Genomic DNA, 21,616 nt, shown 5'->3' on the forward strand with positions numbered 1-21,616 from the left:
CCACCCACACGATTGCTGGCTCCATCACGGAGCCGGCGGGGACTTGGGAGTTTGGGGACCGTGCGGCCCCCGGGAGTTCCAGCATGCCCTGCGCGAGTGTTCAGAGCATGCTGGAGAGATTCTCGAGCCGGGAGGCTGCTTTTTAGCATCCCAGTTGGCGGTCTCCTCATGAGTTGCTGCGCCGCAGCAGCACACGATCCATTAACCCGCTTGCTCCGCTAACCTGGGCTAAGGGGAGGGCTTCTCGAGCAGGTGAGCCGCTTGTAAACCACCGGCGAGCCCGCTGGTTTACATGAGCAGCAAAAATTGGGCTAGGCTCTCCTAGCCCAACTTATGCTGGTCGTGAGAATATGCTCAGTGTATATTTTTAAATGTTTACTTGGATTTTGGGCATCCCCTAAAAATTAAAGTCCATACTGGACTGGTGCTTTTTGCTGGTTTGAAAAACATCTACCTAGTGGTTTTTGAGTAATTACTGTTTGAAATCCCCATAACAACAGGAAAAATAACCAAGAGAAAGTTAGCTAAGAGCATAATGGAGTCTGCCCACTGAGAGTTCTGAAGCCAAAGTTGGGAGGGGCAAGTCCTGGCAATTTCTAGCAAGTGATTTCCTAGTTCTGAATACAGGTGCCTGATAAGGACAGTCTGTGAGCACTCTGGCACTTTTATAGTTAAACGTCCCCCCACCACCACCTCTCTTTCTTTCTATGGGCATTTATGTTCTCCCTCTGGCCCCTTTCTCTCACCCTCACCAAAGGAAAAAGGAAAGCATCTCAGCAAAGCTTGGAATAACTAGGAAGGAAGTCAACTGATTCCACTGAAGTTTACTTCTGAGTAAGCACATAGGAATCAGAACCAGCAGAGATCCTAGACAGGAATGTGGGTTCTCTTTTTTGCCCTTCCTCTCAGCCTTTCAGCAGAACATAGAAGGGCGGGACCCCCATTTATTATCTGGGGCTTACTTCTAAATAAAAATGTATAATATTAGGACCAAGGACTCCATACTATGAAGTTCCAAAGAAAGAACCCTCAAGGAAATCCTAAAAGCCATTCCCATCCAGCACCAAGAAACTATCATTCTGGTGTACACTGTTCTTGAACATGGAAGTTCTACATCAGAGCCAAACTGCCTGTGAATATGGAAGTTTCACTTAACCATACCTTAGAAATGAAGCCTCCATACTCACAGGCTGTTTGGCTCTCATGTAGAACCTCCATGTGCAAGGGCAGTCAGCACCACAATAATAGTTAGTCGGCACTGGCTAGTTTCTGGGACTTCCTTGCTTTACTTCTTTGGAACTTTCTGGAAGCTTGTACCTGAGTACTGCAAGAACGAGGATGCTGGACTGGAGTATGCATTCCTTTTCCAGCCACATTTTGATAACTGAACCTGCAATTCTATGTGTGTTAGTCTGGAGAGGCATGGGTAGTAACTTCTGTCAAAGCAGACTTAAGATACTACAGTACCCTCCAAAGAATACTGATCAAAATCAGCAGTTTTTCAATAGAAAGGAAAATATATCCTCCACTTGCTTCTATGGTGGAGAAAAAAATCCTACCAAAGTACCTTTCCTTTTGTCACAGTTCTGCTAATATAATTAAGATGGGAGAGTTGTTTCATCAGTCTAACATTATTATTTATTTATTCAACATATTTTAATGCCACCCAAAACGTGTGTCTCTGGGCAGTTTACAATTAAAATCATTGAAAACATTAAATCAATTAAACAATTAAAATCATTTAAAACCGTTAAAAATTAAAACCAAAAATCTAATTAAAAGTCTGGGTGAATAAATGTGTCTTCAGTGCCTTTTTAAACAAGTGTTGGCTACTGCAACTGTTCCTTGAGCGCTGCTTCAATCCCAGTGGATCTGGTGCTGCTTCCCCTGTGGCCATCTGTCTGGTGCAGTTTGTTCCATTCTTGGTGCCGGGAGGGCCTCTTCTGCAGGCAGAGGTGCACCTAGGTAATTTTGGAGCCTGGACCTAAAGGCCTTTGGAGCCCCCACCCCCTGCAAATTATGCATCATCATGCTCCACCGGGCAACCACACCACCTAGGATAAACTAAAGAGGATTTGGGGGGCCCATGGGGCTGTGGAGGCCCTGGACTCTGGCCCCAAAGTCCAGGGGTAAGAGCGCCTCTGTCTGCAGGAAGCAGAGCCCATGGGGATGGCTGAGAATTCACACAGGGATGTTGGGAAAGCATATGGGGAGACCTCTGGGAAGGGTACTTCCTCCCAGCGCTATTTCCATGGCTGTGGCACAGTGGCGTACGAACTTGAGAGGGGAAGCAAGGAGGTGGCGACGGGTTGTGGAAGAGAACTCAAGGGAGGGTGAATGCTTATGGGGAAGCACAAGCTGGTGGCAAGGGGGCATGGGTCCTTACAAGCTGTCATGAGCACGTGGACGGACTCCAAGGAAGAGGAGCAAGAGAAGGACGGGATGGCGGCCGAGGTGGGAGTGCAAGGTCCAGAACTTGCAGAGGAGAGTGGGACCAGCCCCCGGGAGGCTGGAGAAGAGTTAGAGCCTGTTGTAGCAGCTCCTATGGAAGAAGGACAGCCGGTCTCAGCAGTGGAGAGGAGTCGCTCAAAAAGACAGCACAGCAGGAGATAAAGGACCGCATGGCAGAACGGTTAAACTAACTAGCAAGGCTGCTGAGTCAGGGATCCATGATTAACAGCACATGGTTTCAGCCTATATTAGCTGGCTTTGCCACGGCCGCTGTGCTGGTGTCAACGTTGTTCTTACTGAGAGACTTGGCTGTGTTCCTGATTGCCATGCCTGTGTTTTGACCTTGGACCGTTTTGGACTCTGTTTGTGGGTTACGATTTGGACTCTGTTACAACCCCGGACTGGACTATGGTTTGAAGAAACTGCTTACTGCCTGGCTTTGTTGTTTGACTTCCGCCCCTGTCTGTTTCACTCTCTGGCGGCTGATATTTATAGCTCCAGGTTAGTGGGACAAGTTTACGACACAAGCTATTTGAGGCAGAGGGAGCAGGGTATGGACTTGTGAAGGTACGTATGGTGGCAGTAAGGTGGTAATTGTACTTCCCAGGGAATGGAAGGCAGAGGCAAGATGACAGCCCTTGCAGTGACATATAAGGTGGTGGTAGACTATCTTTGAACACAGAGGTATACTGCTTAAGAATGGGAAGACTCTTGGTAAGCTTTTTTTGCCCATAGTGTCTAATCAGATTTTCCTTTTTAAAACACCTGGGAATTCAGTAATCCAAAAACCTGTGGTTTAAGATGAAAGTTAAGATGCTTACATTTCCATTCATGCTCTGAAAAGAATAGAAATTGCAAGTTAAGGTGCCCATCTTAACTTCCGTGCCATATAAGCTGTAAAGACTTTGTAAAGTAAAGTTGTACCGATGATTTGGTGTCAACTCCTGGTGACAACAGAGCCCTGTCGTTTTCTTTGGTAGAACACAGGAGGGGTTCACCATTGCCTCCTCCCGCACAGTATGAGATGATTCCTATAGCGCTGCTGCCCGATATAGGTGTTTCCCATAATCTGGGAAACATACCAGTGGGGATTCAAACCAGCAACCTCTTGCTCACTTGGCAAGTTACTTCCCTGCTGTGCCATTAGGTGGCTTAAAGACTTTGTACAGTCTGTTATATTGTGATGGCTTTAGAAATGAGGCTCCAGGCACCCACACTTTGCTTTGGTCTTTCAGTTGGACATTGGCCTGGGGAAGGGTGAATCCAGGCAGTCATTTAGCAGGTGCACCTTCCACAATCACTTCCTAGAGATGCCCCTGATGAATTTCTGCCTGATGCATCTCTGATCAAGAGCAACTGCGGGTGCATGGAGCCTCATTTCTAAAGCCATCATCCTATAGTAGACCATACAAAGCCTTTACAGCGTATATGGTGCAGAAGTTAAGATGGGCACCTTAACTTGCAATTTCCATTCATTTTAGAACACAAGTGAAAATGTAAAGCATCTTAACTCTTCTTTTAAACCAAAGGTATTTTGATTACTACAAAATCAAACCAATGATCTAGTCAGAGGCGTAATCAGGATGAGGCAGCCAGGGCATGTGCCCCGGGTGCAAGTTGGAGGGGGCACAAAGTGCCTGCCCCACAACCCCATTTTTTTTAAAAGGTTTAACCCCCCCCCCCCGCCCGATTCCAGCAGCAGTGGCGCCGGGTGGGCCCGCTGCTTACCGCTGCCACGGCGGCATGAGTCTCCGCCAGCTCCAGGTGGTGCCCACACCACCACCACCCCACTCGCACAGGCACAGGGCAAGCCAGCGCACTCGCGAGTGCGATATCTCAGAGTCCGAGCGGATGGCAAAGGTGTTGGGCAGCTGTGCATGCCTGCACCACGACCACATGACTACTAGCAGCAACTGCTGCTGGGCGTTCATGTCGCTGCGTGCTGTTCGGTGCTTCGTGCCGCTCCTTTGCCCACCACCACTGCACTGCCTGCCCTGCGCTGGCTGCTGCATTCGTCTTGATTGATTCCCAGTGAGTCCAAAGTAACTGTAAGTAAACTGACTGCTGCTGCCCTGGTATCTCATCATGGGGTGTGTGTGGCGTGCATGCCCCGCCTGCAGCATAACCACTTCTGTTCCTCAGTTCCTGGATCTTCCTCCTCCCGCTCCCCCCAAATGTCAAGGGTCCTGGCTGGAGGGTCGGTGGGGGTCTAGGGTGGGTCAGGAAACTCAGATGTGTGTGCAGCCACCACCACCCCAAGCTGCACGGAGGATCACTAGCCTGCATATCAGGGGACTTACTTGTGAGCAACTATTTGTCCTTGCTCCCTATGGAGGAAGCCTTATTGGAGCCCCTGGGCCTACTTTACTGCTTAGAAACATTTACTCAGAAGTAAACCTCACAGGCTTCAATGAGGCTCCTTACTGTGCAGTGCAGTTCCAGATTGCAGATTTCAAAAGCTACCGGGTGAGAAGCCTCTCTGAGCGTGCAGCCAATTTCTTGATAGGGCAAAAATCAATTTTTTAAAAAAGCAAACAAAACCACACAGCCACAGTGCAGGCTCTTTGCACCCGTTTCCCTTCGCCCACCACCTGCAGTATTTTGCATGTTTTCTTGCAGTTTCTCACCTGGGGGGGTGGGGGCTTTCCTCCGTGTTTGTGAACAAACAGCGGCGTTCCTTTCCAAAGACCCTGGAGATGAGAGGAGGAGGAGTGCAGCGTTTTCTTTTTAAAATTGGTGATGCAAAAACCTACTTTTTTCTTTCTTTTTTGCATGATACAAAAAGCACACACCCCAGCAGCAAGCCCCTTGAGTTCAGGCGGGCTTACTCTCAAGTAAGCATGTTCGACATGCCCTTAAGCAAATGGTTTTTATGCTCCTGGTTGGTAGCCACTTGGCCAAGGTTCCTGGTCACCCACGTTTGCTCTCTTCTCTCCCTGCTTGAACACAATTCCTGTTTCTTCTGGACTTTGTCCAGGCTCTCTACTTCTTGCAGGACCTGTCTGGCTGCGCCAAGATTTAATCTGAACTTTGTTTCCTACAGAATGAGCAGTGGGTGCAGGTGCAGTCCATCCACAGCATCCCCCTTTGCCAGAGAGTTGCCTAACAGCAAGCAGGAAAGATGCACGGAAGGGAAACAGAATCAATAGAAAAGGAGACAGACAGGAAGGGAAGGAGAGAGGGGGAAATGAGCCAGAGGCAAAGCAGACGAGAGATACATACCCTCTTCCTTCCTTCCTTCCTTCCTTCTTTCCCTTCTTTGCAAGGTGAAGGAAAGAAGGAAGAAAGGGGGTAAGCTAGGGACTAATACTGCTTTTGTATTGAAAGGCAACTGTGTTCATCTTTATTTCCTCTTTCTTTTTTAACAACCTACTTCCCTATTACAAGAACATGGTTTCCACTGCACAATATCTATTTTTTGCACTGCATGAAAGATGTCACGGTGCACCTTAGAATGAACCTTGCACTGTAGTGCCAGTAGCTTATAGAAGGCAGAGCTGCCAGTGAGCAGGTCAGTCTGGAAGTCGCACGCTCCCTCCTGGAAGTACTGTGCATACTTACATACCACTTTTCAACCAAAGTTTTCAAAGCGTTTTACACCGAAAAACAAGCAAAAAGAGGGTTCTTCTGTGTCCCAAAGGATTCACAGTCTTAAAAACAAAAACATAAGATAGCATCCTTCCCGTGGCTTGCTAGTGTCTGTGTTGGTGCTGCATGGGGGACAGTTGCTCTCCCGTTGCTAAATATAAAGAGAATCGCCACTTTTTCAAAGGTGCTTCTTTGCTCATTGAGCACCTGAAACTCCCACTCATCATGAATCCCACCACCTGTTTGTGTGTGAGAAGCTGTGGCTTCTTAGCAGGCATGGAAATTAACTTGGCACCTCTTCATTTAGCTGCATCTCTCAGATCGGAGTCCTGAAACTGACCATAAGTCTTCAGGGGGGAGCCCTAGTGAACCTTGTAATCAAGAAGCTTGAAATCTGGCACATTTGTTAGTTGACATGCATCCTCTGCTAGCTAATGCTTTGTTAGCAAGTCTCTTGCATGTTGCTGTAGTCTCTGGGAACTCCCCAGAGTTCCTTACTACCCTTTAATCTTGCAGAAAATTTTTGTTTTCAAATACTGTGTCTCAATATCTTTTATCTGCACAAATTTTTTTGATCCGCTTTTCCCAAAGTTCATATCAGTTTAAACATTTCCTTATTGCCTTTGCTTTCTCTTCACTGGTTTAGCTTTTCCTTTTTAAAAAAAAAAATTCAGAAAACGTTGCCTTCTTCCCAGTTGGAGTCAGCAAATGTGATTCTTTGAGAAAGTAACACCAAATGTGTAGTATGAGTTCTTGGATATTATTGCATTTTATTTAGAGTTAGTTCCATTGAATTGTCTAATGGTGTAGTTATTATCAGTGCTTTTGGTGAAGATAAACCATTTCATATACAGGAGGTCCTCATAGATAAAAATATGGAAAGAAAGGTTATATACGAGACAACTACACTAAATAATTTTTGGAGGACATTGATAATATTACCAAGGATGGGGGGTCATAAGCTTGACTTGTATTTTTGAGCTGATATTATGGTAAAGTTATCTGAAAGATGATGTTTGGAGGGGCACAATTTCAGTGCTTGCCCTAGGCGCTATTTTCCCTAGATACGACTCTGTATCTAGTTCAGTCTTGTCTACACTGACTGGCAGCAGCTCTCCAAGGTTTAAAGCAGGAGACTTTCCCAGCCCTACCTGGAGATGCTGCCAGGGAGTAAACCTGGGACCTTCTGAGCTAGTTTTCACACGTAGTCACCCATCCCAATGCAAGCCAGAGCAGACGCCACTTAGGAAAGGAGACAATTTGTGCTCCAACCGATCAACTTGAGACACTGATTGAGCTCTTACTGCTGCTATTCAGGGCTTCTGTCTTCTTGTGAACTACCTACATGGAAACGAAGGATGCTGCCTTCTACTGAGACAGACCATTGGGCCATCTAGCTCAGTGTTGTCTTCTCTGACTGGCAGCAGCTTCCCAAGGCTTCAGGAAGGAGTCTCTCCCAGACTGATCTTGGAGATGCTGCCGAAGACTAAACCTGGGACCTTCTACCACTGCGCTACAGCCCCTTCCCCTGGGGATGATGGGAGTTGTAGTCCAACAATATCTGGGAACCCAAGTCTAAGAACCTCTGCAGTAAGTGAAGGTTGCAGTGACGTGGAGATTAAACATCCTCACCTGCAGATCAAATGGCAGTTAAAGGCACAAGAGTGCGCTAGGCGAGTTTCTTTCTGCCAACTCAAAGCACGCACCCATCCAAACAGAAAAAGAACCCAGGCCAATCATCTTTCTCCTTTTGCCAACCATTTCTTGGGAGCTGCCACACCATGAGATTGGTCTGAAGCCTGTTTGAAGAGTAGAAGTGACCGGCATATGGAAGTGCAGAAGGATCCCAAGCATCTTGACACAGAATTAACCTCCCTCTCCATTAAAGAGGTTGCATAAGATTGTAACCACAAAGCAATACCTTTTCTTAGAACTACTCCTTGTTTTTTGACCTTGCAACTCCATTCTGCTGAAGACAGCATTTGCAATAAACAGTAAAGCAGTCCAAAAAGAAGTAATATTTTAAAAGCAGTACAACACAGTCCAAAAAAAAGAGCCAGCAAATAAACCTCGGTAGTCACAAACCGAAGGCCTGTTGAGGAAGCCAAGCCTTCCACACCCCAGAGGAAGCAAGTAACTATAATCTCACAGGGCAGGGAGTTCCACATCCCGGGTGGCTGGAACAGAGAAGCCTTCTTGCACCTTTCTGCCAACCACAGCTCTGAGGACTACATACCACGCACATTAAATATGGGAAATGGAGCAGGAGAAAGGATGAACAGAGACCCACAAATACTGTAGCCTCAGTGTGATTCCCCTCCCAACCCTGCAGCTGCCATAACAACCTTAACCGCAAGGAAGAGGGAGAGAGATCACGGACCTCCCATACCACATCCAGTTTGACCCTCAGAATAAGGCAGCACCACACATCTACTTATTGAACACAGATTTCTTTGGGAAACACCTTTTTTTTTCAAGCCTATGTCTCTTTAAGCCTATGTTGGCTGCATCTAGACAGAGCAGCCTGCGGTTCCTGGGCACAGTCTTTGAGGAACCAAAGGATATACAAAACATCTGCACAAACACCACTCTTTGTAACTGCTCTACTTCTTGTAAACAGAGCTCCTAAAATACAGAAAATCCCAGCAAATTTAAAGTGGGTGGTGGTATCCATGCACAGGACCCTTCCTCAGGCTGATTATTTATTTAACAAGCAAAGGGCAATTTAGAAGCCAGTGACTCACATACAGTGCAGCACACCACCACTGGAAGGGCTGGGTGGACACCAAGAATGTCTCTGTTCTTCCCCTAAATCACACCCTCACTTCTCCCGAGCTTGAAGAGGCTCTGTTGCTACTAAGGCTTGTTCAATCGCTGCCAGGTCAGAGCCTCTCCAAGCTCGGGAGAATCAGTAGTGTACTGGAAGGGCACAGAGTAAGTATGTTAAATAAGTAAAAAATACAATAAGGGAACAATTTGGGGATGAATGGAGACAACAGGATCAGGCCTTCCATGAGCGGCACGCTGTGCTGTATGCAAGGTGGTTTATCCATGCCTGGACAGGAATTCCTCTCCTGCCCAGACTATTGGTATCTGCAGCCTTTCATAGGGACTAGTATTTTTTTTAACACAGACACATTCATATCTCTCCCTGTCCTTTTGATCAGGAAAACTGGCTTTTTAAACAATACAGGGCAGGTGATGAATCAAGTTAGTATCCCCATTTCAGCAACATGACAGGTGAGAATAAATTGAAATAATCTGCTAAGCAGGGCCTGCCCTGGTTTGCATTTGAATGGGAGACTAACTGTGTGAGCACTGTAAGACATGCCCCTTAAGGGGATGGGGCTGCTCTAGGAAAAGCACCTGGAGGCTTGCATGCAGAAGGTTCCAAGTTCCCTCCCTGGCAGCATCTCCAGATAGGGCTGAGAGAGACTCCTGCCTGCAACCTTGGAGAAGCCGCTGCCAGTCTGTGTGGATAATACTGAGCTAGATGGACCAAAATAAGGCAGCTTCCTATGTTCCAGTGCAGATAGGAATGGAACAGGTTTCCAGAGACAGGGAATTATTCCACAACAGAAGGACACTCACTGCACATGCTGCTAATGTGAGAGAAGGAGAAAAATTTCTCTGTGTCCACTCTCTCTACTCCATGCATAATTTTATATACCTCGATCATGTCTCCCCATAGTCACCATTAGTTACCATGGCATTCCCAAGTTGGTGCATGGAGGCAAGAAAGTGCTATTGGTCAAATGCAGGAATGGCACCAAGACATCAGGAGTGTCCTTAAGAGGGGAGCATGTGGCATCACTCCCCAGATCAGAGCCCCAAATCCCAACAGCCCCCCACTTCCCTCCTCCATGGCTTCTTCCAGAAAGGAAGGGCAGCTGTGGAGGCACCTGCACAGAGCAGGGGAGAGAGAGCTCCCGGCCTCCCCTGGCTCTCTGCTGCTTCCACCTTCAGAAGGGCTGCATTATAATATTAGAGACTTTTAAAAGCACATGTAATTATTCCGGGCGGGGGGGGGATGATTGTGGGCTGTGGGACAAGGCCACAGATTTTTTAAGTACCCCGCAATGCCCTTTCAAGACACAGTGAAGCTGGCACAGGCACTCCCAATGATGGCCTTTGACCATTAAAAAAAAAGTATTGGTCAATTACTCAGTGAAGTTCTTCTAGAGTATTGAAGGCATCCATTTATTAGAACCAGGGCTGGCCTTTGTTAATTAAACACGACAAAGATTTACAAAAAGATCACATACTGTATGTCTCCGCTCTTGGGAATCAAAACAGTAATTGACACCCTGTGCTTCTCAGCAGCTATCCTCTCTTCTTATGCCTCTTCCAAGACAGGATCTCTATCTGGTCAGAAAGCAAGCCATAATCTGTTGCATCAGCAGAAGCTTTCGTATTGTCCTCAACTCCCTGGGCTGCTTTCTGAATGTGCTAGCCAGATCTTGCAATCTCATAGTGATAGAGATAAACATGGAACTGAAGTAGCCTAGCCAAGAAAGAGGGGTAGATCTTCTTGGCCTTACGGAAGCCGACACCCTCATACACCCGCTGGGCAGCATACTGCACCATGGAGGTGCCCAACATGACTTCCTTGTACCCACGCTCCTTGGCAAAACGTATGACGGTCCTGGTGAGCGCCTTGGAGATCCCACGGCCTCTGTGCCGCTTCTCCACGGACATGCGCTTCAGCTCCAGCGCGTTGCCCTGCAGAGATGGACTTTCTGGATGAGCGGCAGCCACCGTCCCCACCACCTCCCCACCAGTCTCCACCACCCAGAAGCAGCAATCTTTGGGTTCCAGGTACGTTTGCCGGATGTTCCGCATGTCACTGCAGAGGGCCTCTTCAACATACTGTACCCAGAGGGCCTTCATATGAAACCAGCCCAGAACCAAAAGGGCAGACACAACCCCAAGGGACAAGAGGAAGGAAGCAGAGGTCAGGTAGGCCACGAGGAAGACGCCCAGCAGCAGCAGGTGGGTCGGAGGACAACTGAGAGCATGCCGGAAGCCAGCAGGAGCATGTTCCTTGATCCCATCGGAGAATATGGTGCGCACCGCCTCATAGTCTCTGTCCTCATATATTCGGATGTGGTATTCGCCCATGATGGAGTCACATTCCCTGGAAAATTGAATGGGTGGTCATCCACTATTGCGACTGGAATTTGGTGGGGAAAGGTCCTTTCTGGTGCCCACTGAAAGCCACCTTTCAGCTCCAGCGGCTTTTATGGCTAAACTCTACTATTATAAAGAGAGGAACTAATTAAATGGTTAAGCCCCCTCCCCTTGAGGGCAGGGAATGCAGTAGAAATGAGTGCAATTAGGACAGGCGACTCAAGAGGCAAATCAGAGACTGTTCAGCACTATGACCCCAGCCGTGCTGGAGAGGGAAGCAATGAAACCTTTCATCTCCCAAAAGAAGCCTGCACAAAGCTTTGGAAAGGGGATTCAAATCCATCCCTTTTCAGAGACACAACAAACCAGTGTTGCAGTCTGAAGAGGGGGCTGGGGAGGGCTGCTGGCACCCAACACACACCGTCAGCCATGCAGATGCTTTTCAGCTTTGCATTACCCCAGCCTTGACTGAAGCCAGGTTCAGTGTTAGGAACAGAGGGAGTTGCTCATGCTCAGAAGTGGTGCCTTGTCCTTTAAAAACCTAACAGAACTAGAAGCATTCTCCATGTCTGTAGTTGCAATCATTCAGCCTAGAAGTGTACATAAAAGTGGACTGAGATTCCCAGGAAGCTGCATACACTCCTCTTTCCCAACCCCCTCTGCGTGCACTGAACTACGTGCACTTTGCACTGAGCATAATGCTGGAAATAGCGGAAGGCAAGAGAAGAAGAGGACGACCAGCAGCAAGGTGGATGGACTCCATGACGACAGCAATGAAGGCACCATGGAGAGACCTTAAAGGCCAAGTTGAAGACAGATCGTCCTGGAGAGAATCTCTCCATGTGGTCGCTAAGAGTTGACACAGACTTGATGACACTCAATCAATCAATCAATCAATCAATCAATGTCCCTTGGCTGGAGGAGTAAATGATTCCACCCCCTGTGGTGTTCCAACTTTTAGAAGATGCTCCCCCTTCTTTTCCTGTCTTATCACACAACCCAGACCCAGATGTATCTTTGCAGCTTAGAACTGAAAGACCCACTGGCCTGGTAAAGCTCCTGAGAAAACCCAGCAGGCCTGAAAGGAAATTGGGGCAAGGCTTATTTTGTAAAGATGCGTTAGTTCTGGTAGAGTACTTAAGAGTGATAGACAGACAACTGACTTGCTCAGAAAGAGAGCTGGTCGTTTGGGGTGTTGTTTTCTGGAATAATAAATGACAACTAAAAGTCTGAAACAGAGGTTTCTGTTGCCTTTCTACATATCGGAGGAATATTGCGGGGACTCCTTTGGGTTTTGTTCTGGGGTGCTTTACTTCCTGGAAACAAAGGCATGCGCTAAACAAGAGTGAAGCCGCAGTCTCTGTGCCAGGAGGTGGATTCTGGAATTGGCGAAGTTGCGGGAGAATCCAATTTTCCAGGGCAGCCGGGGAGGGGGGTCGTTCTTAGCCTCCCTCTCTCTTGAGCACATGCACAGTCCTCCTCTGCGCCCTCTTACCTGCTGCGGCGGCCAGAGCCTTGCACCTGATCCCGATCCCGATCCCGCTCCTCTCTGATCACACGGCCCGGAGAGCCGGCTCTTCTCATTGCAGCTACTTGCAAGAGCGCGGCCGGCGGTGGATGGAGCCGCGATTGAGCGTCTCCCTTCTCGCCCAAGGGCAGCTGAGCCAACCAGAGGGCAGAGCGGCGCCTGCACCCACCCACCCGCACGGCCTGGCCGCGGCTGCAAGCACGCACGCCAGCCGGAGGAGGAGGAGGAGGAGGAGGAGGGGGGGGGGGAGGGCAGGGCTTCCTCGCCTTCCCCGCCAAGGCCGAAGCTGCTGCTGCTGCTCCCACGAGTGCCGCTGCGGCACACCTTCTTCTTCTTCCCCAGGCCCGCCCCAGCCAGCACCTGCTGCAGAACATAACTGCTTGGGGCCGGGGTTCCAAAGGTCAGCAGGAGCAGAGATCAAATCTGGACGGTTTGGGTTATTATTTTTACATGTTATACCCCGCTCTTCCTCCAAGGAGCCCAGACTCACATACTACATACTTGAGTTTCTCTTTCACAACAACCCTGTGAAGTAGGTTAGGCTGGGAGAGAAGTGACTGGCCCAGAGTCACCCAGCTAGTTTCATGGCTGAATGGGGATTTGAACTCGGGTCTCCCCCGGTCCTAGTCCAGCACTCAAACCACTACACCAGGCTGGCTTCAGGGCGAACTACCTTCCCCTACTAAAAATGGGTTCTTATAAGCTTCCTACTTTTAATGCAGAGAGCTCCTAAAACACAGACAAGCAGGGTAGGCAACCTTGGCTCTCCAGCTGTTGTTGAACTACAACTCCCATCATCCCCAGCCATAATTTATTGTAGCGGGAGATGATGGGAGTTGTAGTCCAACAACTAATGTTCAACAATAGCTGGCCAGGTATCTTGTTGGACTACAACTGCCATCATCCCCAGCCCCAATGGCCAAAGGCTATTGATGGGAATTGTAGTCCAACAAGATCAGGGGACCCAAGTTTGAGAACCCCTTTTAAACTCTTCCTCAAACTGTTGTTTTTTAAATCAAGAAGCAAACTTAAAAGTGGATGCTTCCATGCCTTCACATCTACGTATTTTAATCTGTGTTGATTTTTAAATCAACTCTGCCCCTCGACGAGCCCTGCCCGGTGCATCTGAGCATGCTCAGTACGGTCAAACGAAGCTCCTTTTTTTTTCTGCCCAAAACCCCTCTCAGATTTTACACCGCACAAAACGAAACTTCCGGCCAAACCGGAAGTTGGGCAATGTAGGTGGAATTCAACTCCAACTCAGTGGTTTTCACCATAGAGATGCAGCTTTTCCTTCCGCCAGCAGAGGCTGTGCCGCTGATTGGATGTTGGGGGTGGAAGCGCGGCCAACTGGGAGCCGAATCTGGACCAGAGAGATAAAAATGCCAGAGTCAATTGCGAAGGGAATTTCCGGTGTTTCATGGGACATCCTTTTGCGACCTCTGCGGGGGTGACAGGGCAGCGGGGCGTGCTTGGGCCCCAAACAAAACATAGTCTTGTAGGAAACGCAGGCAGCCTACCTCTTCCTCACCCTTTTATTTCGAATGAAAAACAGGGGGCCCGTCATAGAGATGTGTGCTACTCTGGGCTTTTTCTAAGTCTATGTTGGAGCGGGGCGGGGTAGATCACGTGCGGTCTGGGTGGGAAGTGATGTCATCGTGCTAGGCGGCGGTAGAGCGAGAGGGAAGCAGCTGCTGCTACTGCGGGGGAAGGTGAGTCGGGGGTCGGGAGGCTCAAGATCTCCCCCGCCCGCCTCGGTGGGGAGACCAGGGCGGCAGAAAGAGCCGTGGGCGAAAAACACGCGGCGGCAGGAGCAGAGGGCAGAGCTGCCCTCTGCTAGTGCCTGCCCTGCACTGACTGGCAGCCTGCACAGAATGGCAGCAGCAGCTCCTCTCCAGGGGCTCAGGCGCAGCGGCTGCAGAGGCTGCCCTTCCCCGTGAAACGGGGTGCCATGAGCGAGGTGCTGGCCTGCCTCTGGAGATGGGGCCTCCCCCTTTCCCAGTGGGCGAATGAGTGAGCCAGGGCCTGGCAGACACACCTTTTGTTGGGCTAACAAGGTCATCCCAAATCAAGGGGCCCCCTGACTGCAGCCATGAGAAAGAGTGCATGCGCCAGTGCATAAGAACAGCCCTGCTGGATCAGGCCCAAGAAGGCCCATCTGGACCAGCATCCTCTTTCGCACAGTGGCCCACTAGATGCCTCTGGGGAGCCCACAGGCAAGAGGTGAGGGCATGCCCTCCCTCCTGCTGTGACTCCCCTGCAACTGGCATTGAGAGGCATCCTGCCTCTGAGGCTGGAGGTGGCCTATAGCCTTCCGACTAGTAGCCGTTGATAGACCTCTCCATGAAGTGATCCAAACCCCTCTTAAAGCCATTCAAGTTGCTGGTTGTCACCACATCTTGTGACAGAGAATTCCACAAGTCGATTTTGCGTTGTGTGAAAAAGTACTTCCATTTGTTGGTCCTAGATTTCCTGGCAATCAATTTCATGGGTCTAGTCCGGCATTTTGTTTCCAACAGTGGCCCACGAGATGCCCCTGGGAAGCCCACAGTAGCCCATCACTTCCAGGATTGGAAGTGGATTGGTTTTCCAGGAAACCTACTTCTCCTTTTTTTACATTTCTGTCACACTCATCCTCTGAAGAGCACAGTGCATCTTATCCTCACAACAACCCTGTGGGGTACCTTAGACTGAGAGAGAAGTGACTGGCCCAGAGTCACCCAGTGAGTTTCATGGCTGCATTGGGATTTGAACTCAGGTCTCCCTGGTGCTCGTCCAACACTCTAACCTGAGGCTACTCAACATTATCCCTCCAGCTGCTTTTGTACTACAGTTCCCATAATCCCCAACCACAGTGGCCAATAATCGGGGATTATGGGGATTGTAGGCCAACATCTGCAGGAGAACCAAGATTGAGCAGCCCTGCTCTAACAACTACTCTCAGACTACGCTTGCCATTACATGCATGTGCATGCATGCACACACACCCTGCTGCCCCAGACAGCTTTTTCCTACTCCTCTGGTAACAAATGTCTTTGTTCTGGTTGCAGCGGCGCCAGGATTCTCCCGGCACCTTGCTGCTCTTCTTCGTCCATCACTGTTTAGGCCACCATGGTGACTTACCACATCCGTGAGTACCGTGCAGAGGACTATGAGACGGTCCGGGACTTGTTTGCCACGGGGATGAGTGAGTATGTGCCCACTCTGTGCGTGCACATGCTGAAGCAGCCTTGGTTGGTCCTAGTTCTGGCCTGCACCTTCTGCCTGCTCCTCACCAGCTCCAAATCGCTCCTCTTGCCCATCCTCGCTGTTACCCTTCTGCTAGCCACGGGCCGGCAGCTGCTAGGCTACATCTGGTCCATGTACATCGACCACTGTTTGAAGGAAGACCTGCTGGATATCCAGGCCACCTACCAGAGTAACAAAGGCTCTGGTTTCTGGGTGGCTGAGGTGGACGACAGCGTGGTGGCCACTGTGGGTGCCAGGCCTTCTGAGGAACACCAGGAAGAGCTCATGCTGAAGCGCATGTCAGTGCGGAAAGATTACCGCGGCTTCGGCATCGCCAAAGCCCTCTGCAGGACAGTGATCTCTTTTGCCCGAGAGCGGGGCTACCGGTCAGTGGTGCTGAACACCCTCATGGTGCAGCATGAGGCTCGGGCCATGTACGAGGATGTTGGCTTCTCCATGTACCACCGTTATATCCTACCCACCATCTACGGCAGGTTGGCGAACTGTACCGTTTCCAAATACCGATACGATATCCCTTCTGTAGACTGAGGAGGGAATCGGGGCATGGTCCGGGATCGTTGGCTGGATCTGGAATCTCACCTCATTTGCCCCTTGGGCGTTTGGTGCTGTGGGTTACATAGAATGAAGAAAATGGGCAATAGTTGGTTTTGCTGCTGAACAAAGGGATGTCTCGCTGCTTTGGTACTTGGTTCCGGTACAGGTTGTTGCAAAGGGCCCTCAGTGGACACTGGCCCAAGGAATTCTGATGATGAAGGAAGCTGATGAGTGTGTTCAGAAGGTCCCTTTCCTTTCCCCCTTCTAATATGTTTTCAAGATAGTGGGAACGCTGATTTTAAAGGGGGTGCAGCTTAACGGATGATGTTTTCAGTGGCTCCGAAAGTGGTCTTCTCCACTGGTCTTGGATGTTCTCGTCTGGCCTCATGTCAGTGACCCTAAATTCACCCCTAGGCTGTTTTGCCTTGTTTCTTGAGCGAACAATGCTTCCTGATACGTGTGGCACATGATTGGCCCAGAGTGCCAGTAGAGACTGCTGCTAACTTCACCACGGGCAGTTTTCTTTTGGAATATCTAGAGGCCTTTTCATCACATTGCCTTGATGCAGAGATTTCTATTTGCTTCCTCAGGGTGTGCAGCACGTGGATCGATATGTTTTAAAAACCATGTGGATCAATATGTTTATAAGAACATTCTTGGGCAGAAGAATTTGAAAGACGTCTCCCCAGCAACCTTTCCCTGTCAATACTGAGCACAGAAACTGGTCCTGAACTTCTCACAAGAACATCAAAAAATCCCCACCTGGAGGTTGATGGACCTCAGTCCGTCATCCCATTTCCCACACTGCCTTACCACCCAGATGCTTCCAGGAAGCCTACCAGCAGCATATGAAGACAGAAGCCCTCTTCCCTGCCCCTGCAACTGGTATTCAGTGGTATACTGTTTCTGCATCTGGAGGTTTCCCTTAACTACTAAGGCCAGCTGCACTCCATGAATGGGTCCAGTCTCTGTTTAAAAGCTGTACACACTAGTGGATGTCACAACATCTTGTGGTAGCAAATCCCATAAATGAACTCTGTTCTGTGTAAAGAAGTACTCTTTCTTAATCTGTCCTACATCTACGGTTGGTTTATAAACTAAAATGTAGATTTGGAAATGTTTAAAATTGGTCAAATTTTAACATGACTCTTAATGCATCTCCAGAGTGGTGCAGTTGACCTCATGCCCTTAAATCAATGCTTACTGGTCAGTCCCCTGATAAAATGCCACTAGTTGTGCAGCCCATAATAATAGCTAAATTGCCCACCCTTATTCCAGGTAGGTCCTCCTAATCTAATTGGCTAGAATAGAAAGTGTGGGAAGCAAACTGGGCTGTATATTTAAGCTGCTTGCGCAGTAGAAAGTGAGAGTTCCAGCAGACTAACTGTTGCAGTTCTGGCAAAGCCGCTGAGCAAGTTTAGGCCTTGCCTTTTACGAATTATTATTGTTATTACAAAATATGTATATGCAGCTTTTCAGCAAAAAGGTTCACAAAGTGGTTTTCTTGTCTGAAAAGGGGCTCACAGTCTAAAAAGAAAGAAAAGCTACATACCAGTAACAGTCAATGGAGGGATGCTCTGTTGGGAGGTATAGGGCCTGGCTCTCCCTCTGCTAAATCTGAGAGCCATCACTTTGAAATGTGCCTTTTGCTCTGTGAACAGAAGTAATTCCAAACAGTGTGCTACCAAAGGGCCTGGAGATGCTCCCCTGTCCTGAAGGGGCTCCCACACACAGTTCAGAAAGAAGCATGCAGGAGATACCAGAAGCCGCCTCTGGGGGGGCTGCTCTTCTGGGCTGAATAGGGGCCGTTGATCTCCCCCTGCTGGATATCCGAGCCATCACTTTAAAAGGTGCCTCTTTTACCAGCTATCAGGGGCTAAGCCAGAGCTGTGCAACTCAAATACCCTGATGGGCCAGCCGTGACTTGGTGTGCAGCAGCCGAGGTGATTTTTTAGAGCATTAATTGTTTCATTTAAGTGAATTATTAACAAAAGCAATTATTAACTACCCCTGCAGCAAACTCCCCTGCCATGTACTTTCAAAGCTAGCAAAGGTTGTTTTTAAAATAAATAACCTTTCAGATAGTAGGGGCTGCTCCCCACCAGGGCCCTGGAACGAGGCAGCATTTTGCACCTCAGACACCACGAGTCCTTCGGCCATGCCTGGGTCCAGCAAACAAGTCCCCATGGGCTGAATCCGGCTTCTGATGAGCCTTCTGTTGTGCAGGCCAGAACCCGGCTGTGCTACCCTCCTAGACCTCTTTCTGACAGCAACAAGGCTTTTGTGTGGAGGGGAGAGAAACAATGGTGGCTTCCCAGTCTCCCTCTCCACACACTGCCCTGCCCATCAAGCCTGCAGGGCCGCTACGACAGATCATTCCCCATTATGATTATTATTTTAAAATAGCTAAGCAACATAACAAGAGGTAATACACGGATATTCATATCCAGTTACGTCTTTAATACCAGCAAACTCTTCTAGGGGAGCATAGGAAGCTGCCTTCTACCGAGTCAGACTCTTGGTCCATCTAGCTCAGTATTGTCTACACAGACTGGCAGCGGCTTCTCCAAGGTTGCAGGCAGGAATCTCTCTCAGCTCTATCTTGAAGATGCTGCCAGGGAAGGAACTTGGAACCTTCTGCATGCAAGCATGCAGATGCTCTTCCCAGAGCGGCCCCATCCCTTAAGGTGGATATCTTAATGCTCACACATCTCCCATTTAATGCAAACCAGGGTGGACCCTGCTTAGCAAAGGGGGCAATTCATGCTTGCTACCACAAGACCAGCTGTTTTTGAACCAATTCACATTCCCATCAAACGGTGGGGTGGGGGTTTGCATTTCCAACATATTTCATTAGCAAATATATTGTTTGAAATCTAATGCAGGTGTAACACCACCCGTAAAGTATCATATTAAAAATACCATTGTATTGTGTTACATCCCTGAAATCATTCCACTGAGCTCCTGGAAATGCCTGCATAACGGCTCTAAGGCCTTCCTTTTCAAGGAAACAAGCTGCAGAAACCAGAGCAGTAACAAGCGCAGAAAGCCAGGAGTGTGGCAGCTATCCCTTGTATTGTAATGTGTCTGAGATGTGTTCAAAGAAGTGATGGATGTGCATTCACTGCACTGAACTCCTGGTTCTTGGGTAGCAAGTCTGTTCCCTTGGGGCCACCGTAGGGGATCTGGGGCCTTGTATTCAAGCCCTGCTTGAGGGCTTACTGTGGAGGCATCAGGCTGAGAAATGGAAAGCTGGGCTGGATGCACTTTTGATCTGTCCAGCAGGATTGCTCTCATGTTCTTCACCCTGAATTCAGTGGTCCCTCTAATTTTTTTCCATCTCTGTGTGGAATGAGTTTTGTTCTGGGCAGCAGGATCAAGGCATTGTGTGCACATGTGCATTCAGAGTGGGGCCTTCCCGATTCAACCTGAGCGGGATCTAAAATGAACTGAGCGGACATCAGAAAATTTGTGAGCGCGTGCATGTGCGCACGCTTTAGAGGGAACAGTACCTGAATTCTAATATTCTAGGAAACAGCCTTCCAGGAGGAGACCGCTGCCTGCCGAGCTCAGCGTTGTCTACACTGACTGGCAGCGGCTCAGCCACTGAGCCACATCCCAGTTAGGGTAGGAAAAACTACTCTCTGCACTGTGCATAATTTTATAAGCTTTTGTGATATTCTGCCTTAGTATTTTTTCCCTCCTCCTCCTAAGCTAAGAGCTCCAGACCTTTCATCCTTTCCTGACAGGGAAGATTCTTCAGCTGCCCGATCATGATGGTTGCTCCGCTTCTGCATCTCCCTTGATCATGAGCTGGGAGAAGGCGGTCTAGGCATCACACTCTCCCGGAGCTCTCCGTGAGAAAAAATATTCCCTGAGATGGAATCTGTTTTAGAAAAACTCACTTGGTACCTACTTGGATGTCTTTTCGACATCGTCGGCCAGATGAAGGCTTCTTTTTGTTTCCCCAGATATCCCAGCATGCTGTGTGCGTGGATTTTGTCTGTCTGTCTGTCTTGCTCGATTGTATGGCCTGAACCAGCTTCTGGTACTCCTGTGTTTGAATGAAGAGTTTTCCTGCCTTGGTGCCATTTCTGTCCCAGCCACTGTCCTCACAACAACTCTGAAGGGAGGTGAGGCGAAGAGAGAGTGACTGGCTCAAGGTCACCCCGCCGGGTTTGAAGTGGCGTCTTCCTACTCCAACACTCTTATTACACCACAGTGGCTCTCTCTGGTCTTACTATACATTCCCCCGCAGAGCCTTGTTTGGGAAAGCGGACGGCACAGTTGGACCCAAGTCTCCAGGGTGCTCTTGAGCAACTCCTGCATGTTTCTGGGGCAGGGGGGTGGAGCTGCATTGGGAATGTCCCCCCTGGACTGCCCATTCTCACGTCACTCTCCAAAGCTTGAGTCTCGCCTCGCTGCGTGGTCCATGAATGTGTGACTACTGTGTGCATCCGTGCTGTGGAACTTTGGGGAAATAAATTATTCATTATCTTCCAAGGAATTGCCTGCCATGGTCTTTGCTCATTTTATGCCGCCTCTGTCTCCAGGTTATTAAGCAGGGGGGGGGGGGGAGAAGAAACCTTCCCTTGTCAGAGTGGGAGCTGTGCAACCCATAGTTCTAGCCCAAGCAAGAGAATCCTGCTTCTGTTCTCACCCTGCTTGTGATGTGCTTGGCAATACCACGTTTGTTTATCACTGCGACACCCAAAGCAGTTTACCACAATACTTTGAAAACAGAAACAAAAACATTTAAGAATTTCACTAGCACAATACATCAGTACACACAATGGATCACTACACAACACACTAAACAATCAAACAATTCAGACTCGAAATTCAATCTAGGCAATAACAATGATTAGGATAGCATAGGGAGGCAGAAAGGTCTGACCACAGGTCCCGATTCACAAGGAAGGCACTCCCATTCCCTTGAATTTGGCTTCCTGGAGGATTGCGCCCTGTGCTAATTAGGAGGAGGGTTACCATGTGGGTTCTCTGCCAAAATGTCTTGGATACGGGGCAAGATTCTGCAAATTCACTCAGATGGATTTGCTGCTATTAATACCCGAAGAGGGTGGTCATGAGCGGAGGGTCTTAATGCTCTTTATGGTGCAACACAGGGCAAGGATT

At 48.9% G+C, this 21,616-nt stretch overlaps 2 protein-coding genes across 2 annotated transcripts; one reads left to right on the forward strand and one right to left on the reverse strand.

Annotated features, from left to right (window-relative positions):
• Positions 1–8,042: 8,042 nt before the first annotated feature.
• Positions 8,043–13,123, reverse strand: LOC128328458 (N-acetyltransferase family 8 member 3-like). Its single transcript, XM_053258473.1, has 2 exons — positions 12,665–13,123; positions 8,043–11,176 (listed from the first exon to the last, which is right to left on the reverse strand). Exons 1-2 carry the CDS (start codon positions 13,069–13,071, stop codon positions 10,489–10,491), a joined length of 1,095 nt encoding a protein of 364 aa, XP_053114448.1. The 5' UTR covers positions 13,072–13,123; the 3' UTR covers positions 8,043–10,488.
• A 1,187-nt stretch (positions 13,124–14,310) lies between these two features.
• LOC128328322 (probable N-acetyltransferase camello) lies at positions 14,311–20,987 on the forward strand. Its single transcript, XM_053258191.1, has 2 exons — positions 14,311–14,409; positions 15,748–20,987. Exon 2 carries the CDS (start codon positions 15,809–15,811, stop codon positions 16,472–16,474), a length of 666 nt encoding a protein of 221 aa, XP_053114166.1. The 5' UTR covers positions 14,311–14,409; positions 15,748–15,808; the 3' UTR covers positions 16,475–20,987.
• The last annotated feature ends 629 nt before the right edge of the window (positions 20,988–21,616 follow it).

This window comes from Hemicordylus capensis, chromosome 5, assembly GCF_027244095.1.
Source record: "Hemicordylus capensis ecotype Gifberg chromosome 5, rHemCap1.1.pri, whole genome shotgun sequence".
In the NCBI taxonomy this organism is placed as follows: Eukaryota; Metazoa; Chordata; class Lepidosauria; order Squamata; family Cordylidae; genus Hemicordylus; species Hemicordylus capensis.

What these genes read in the sequence shown, in the direction of transcription:
- LOC128328322 (XM_053258191.1), top strand. Translation starts at nt 15,809, where the DNA reads ATGGTGACTTACCACATCCGTGAGTACCGTGCAGAGGACTATGAGACG.
- LOC128328458 (XM_053258473.1), bottom strand. Translation starts at nt 13,071, where the DNA reads ATGTTCTGCAGCAGGTGCTGGCTGGGGCGGGCCTGGGGAAGAAGAAGA. An exon ending in GGCTCTGGCCGCCGCAGCAG is followed by an intron (nt 11,177 to 12,664) that starts GTAAGAGGGCGC and finishes TCAATTTTCCAG; the next exon opens with GGAATGTGACTCCATCATGG.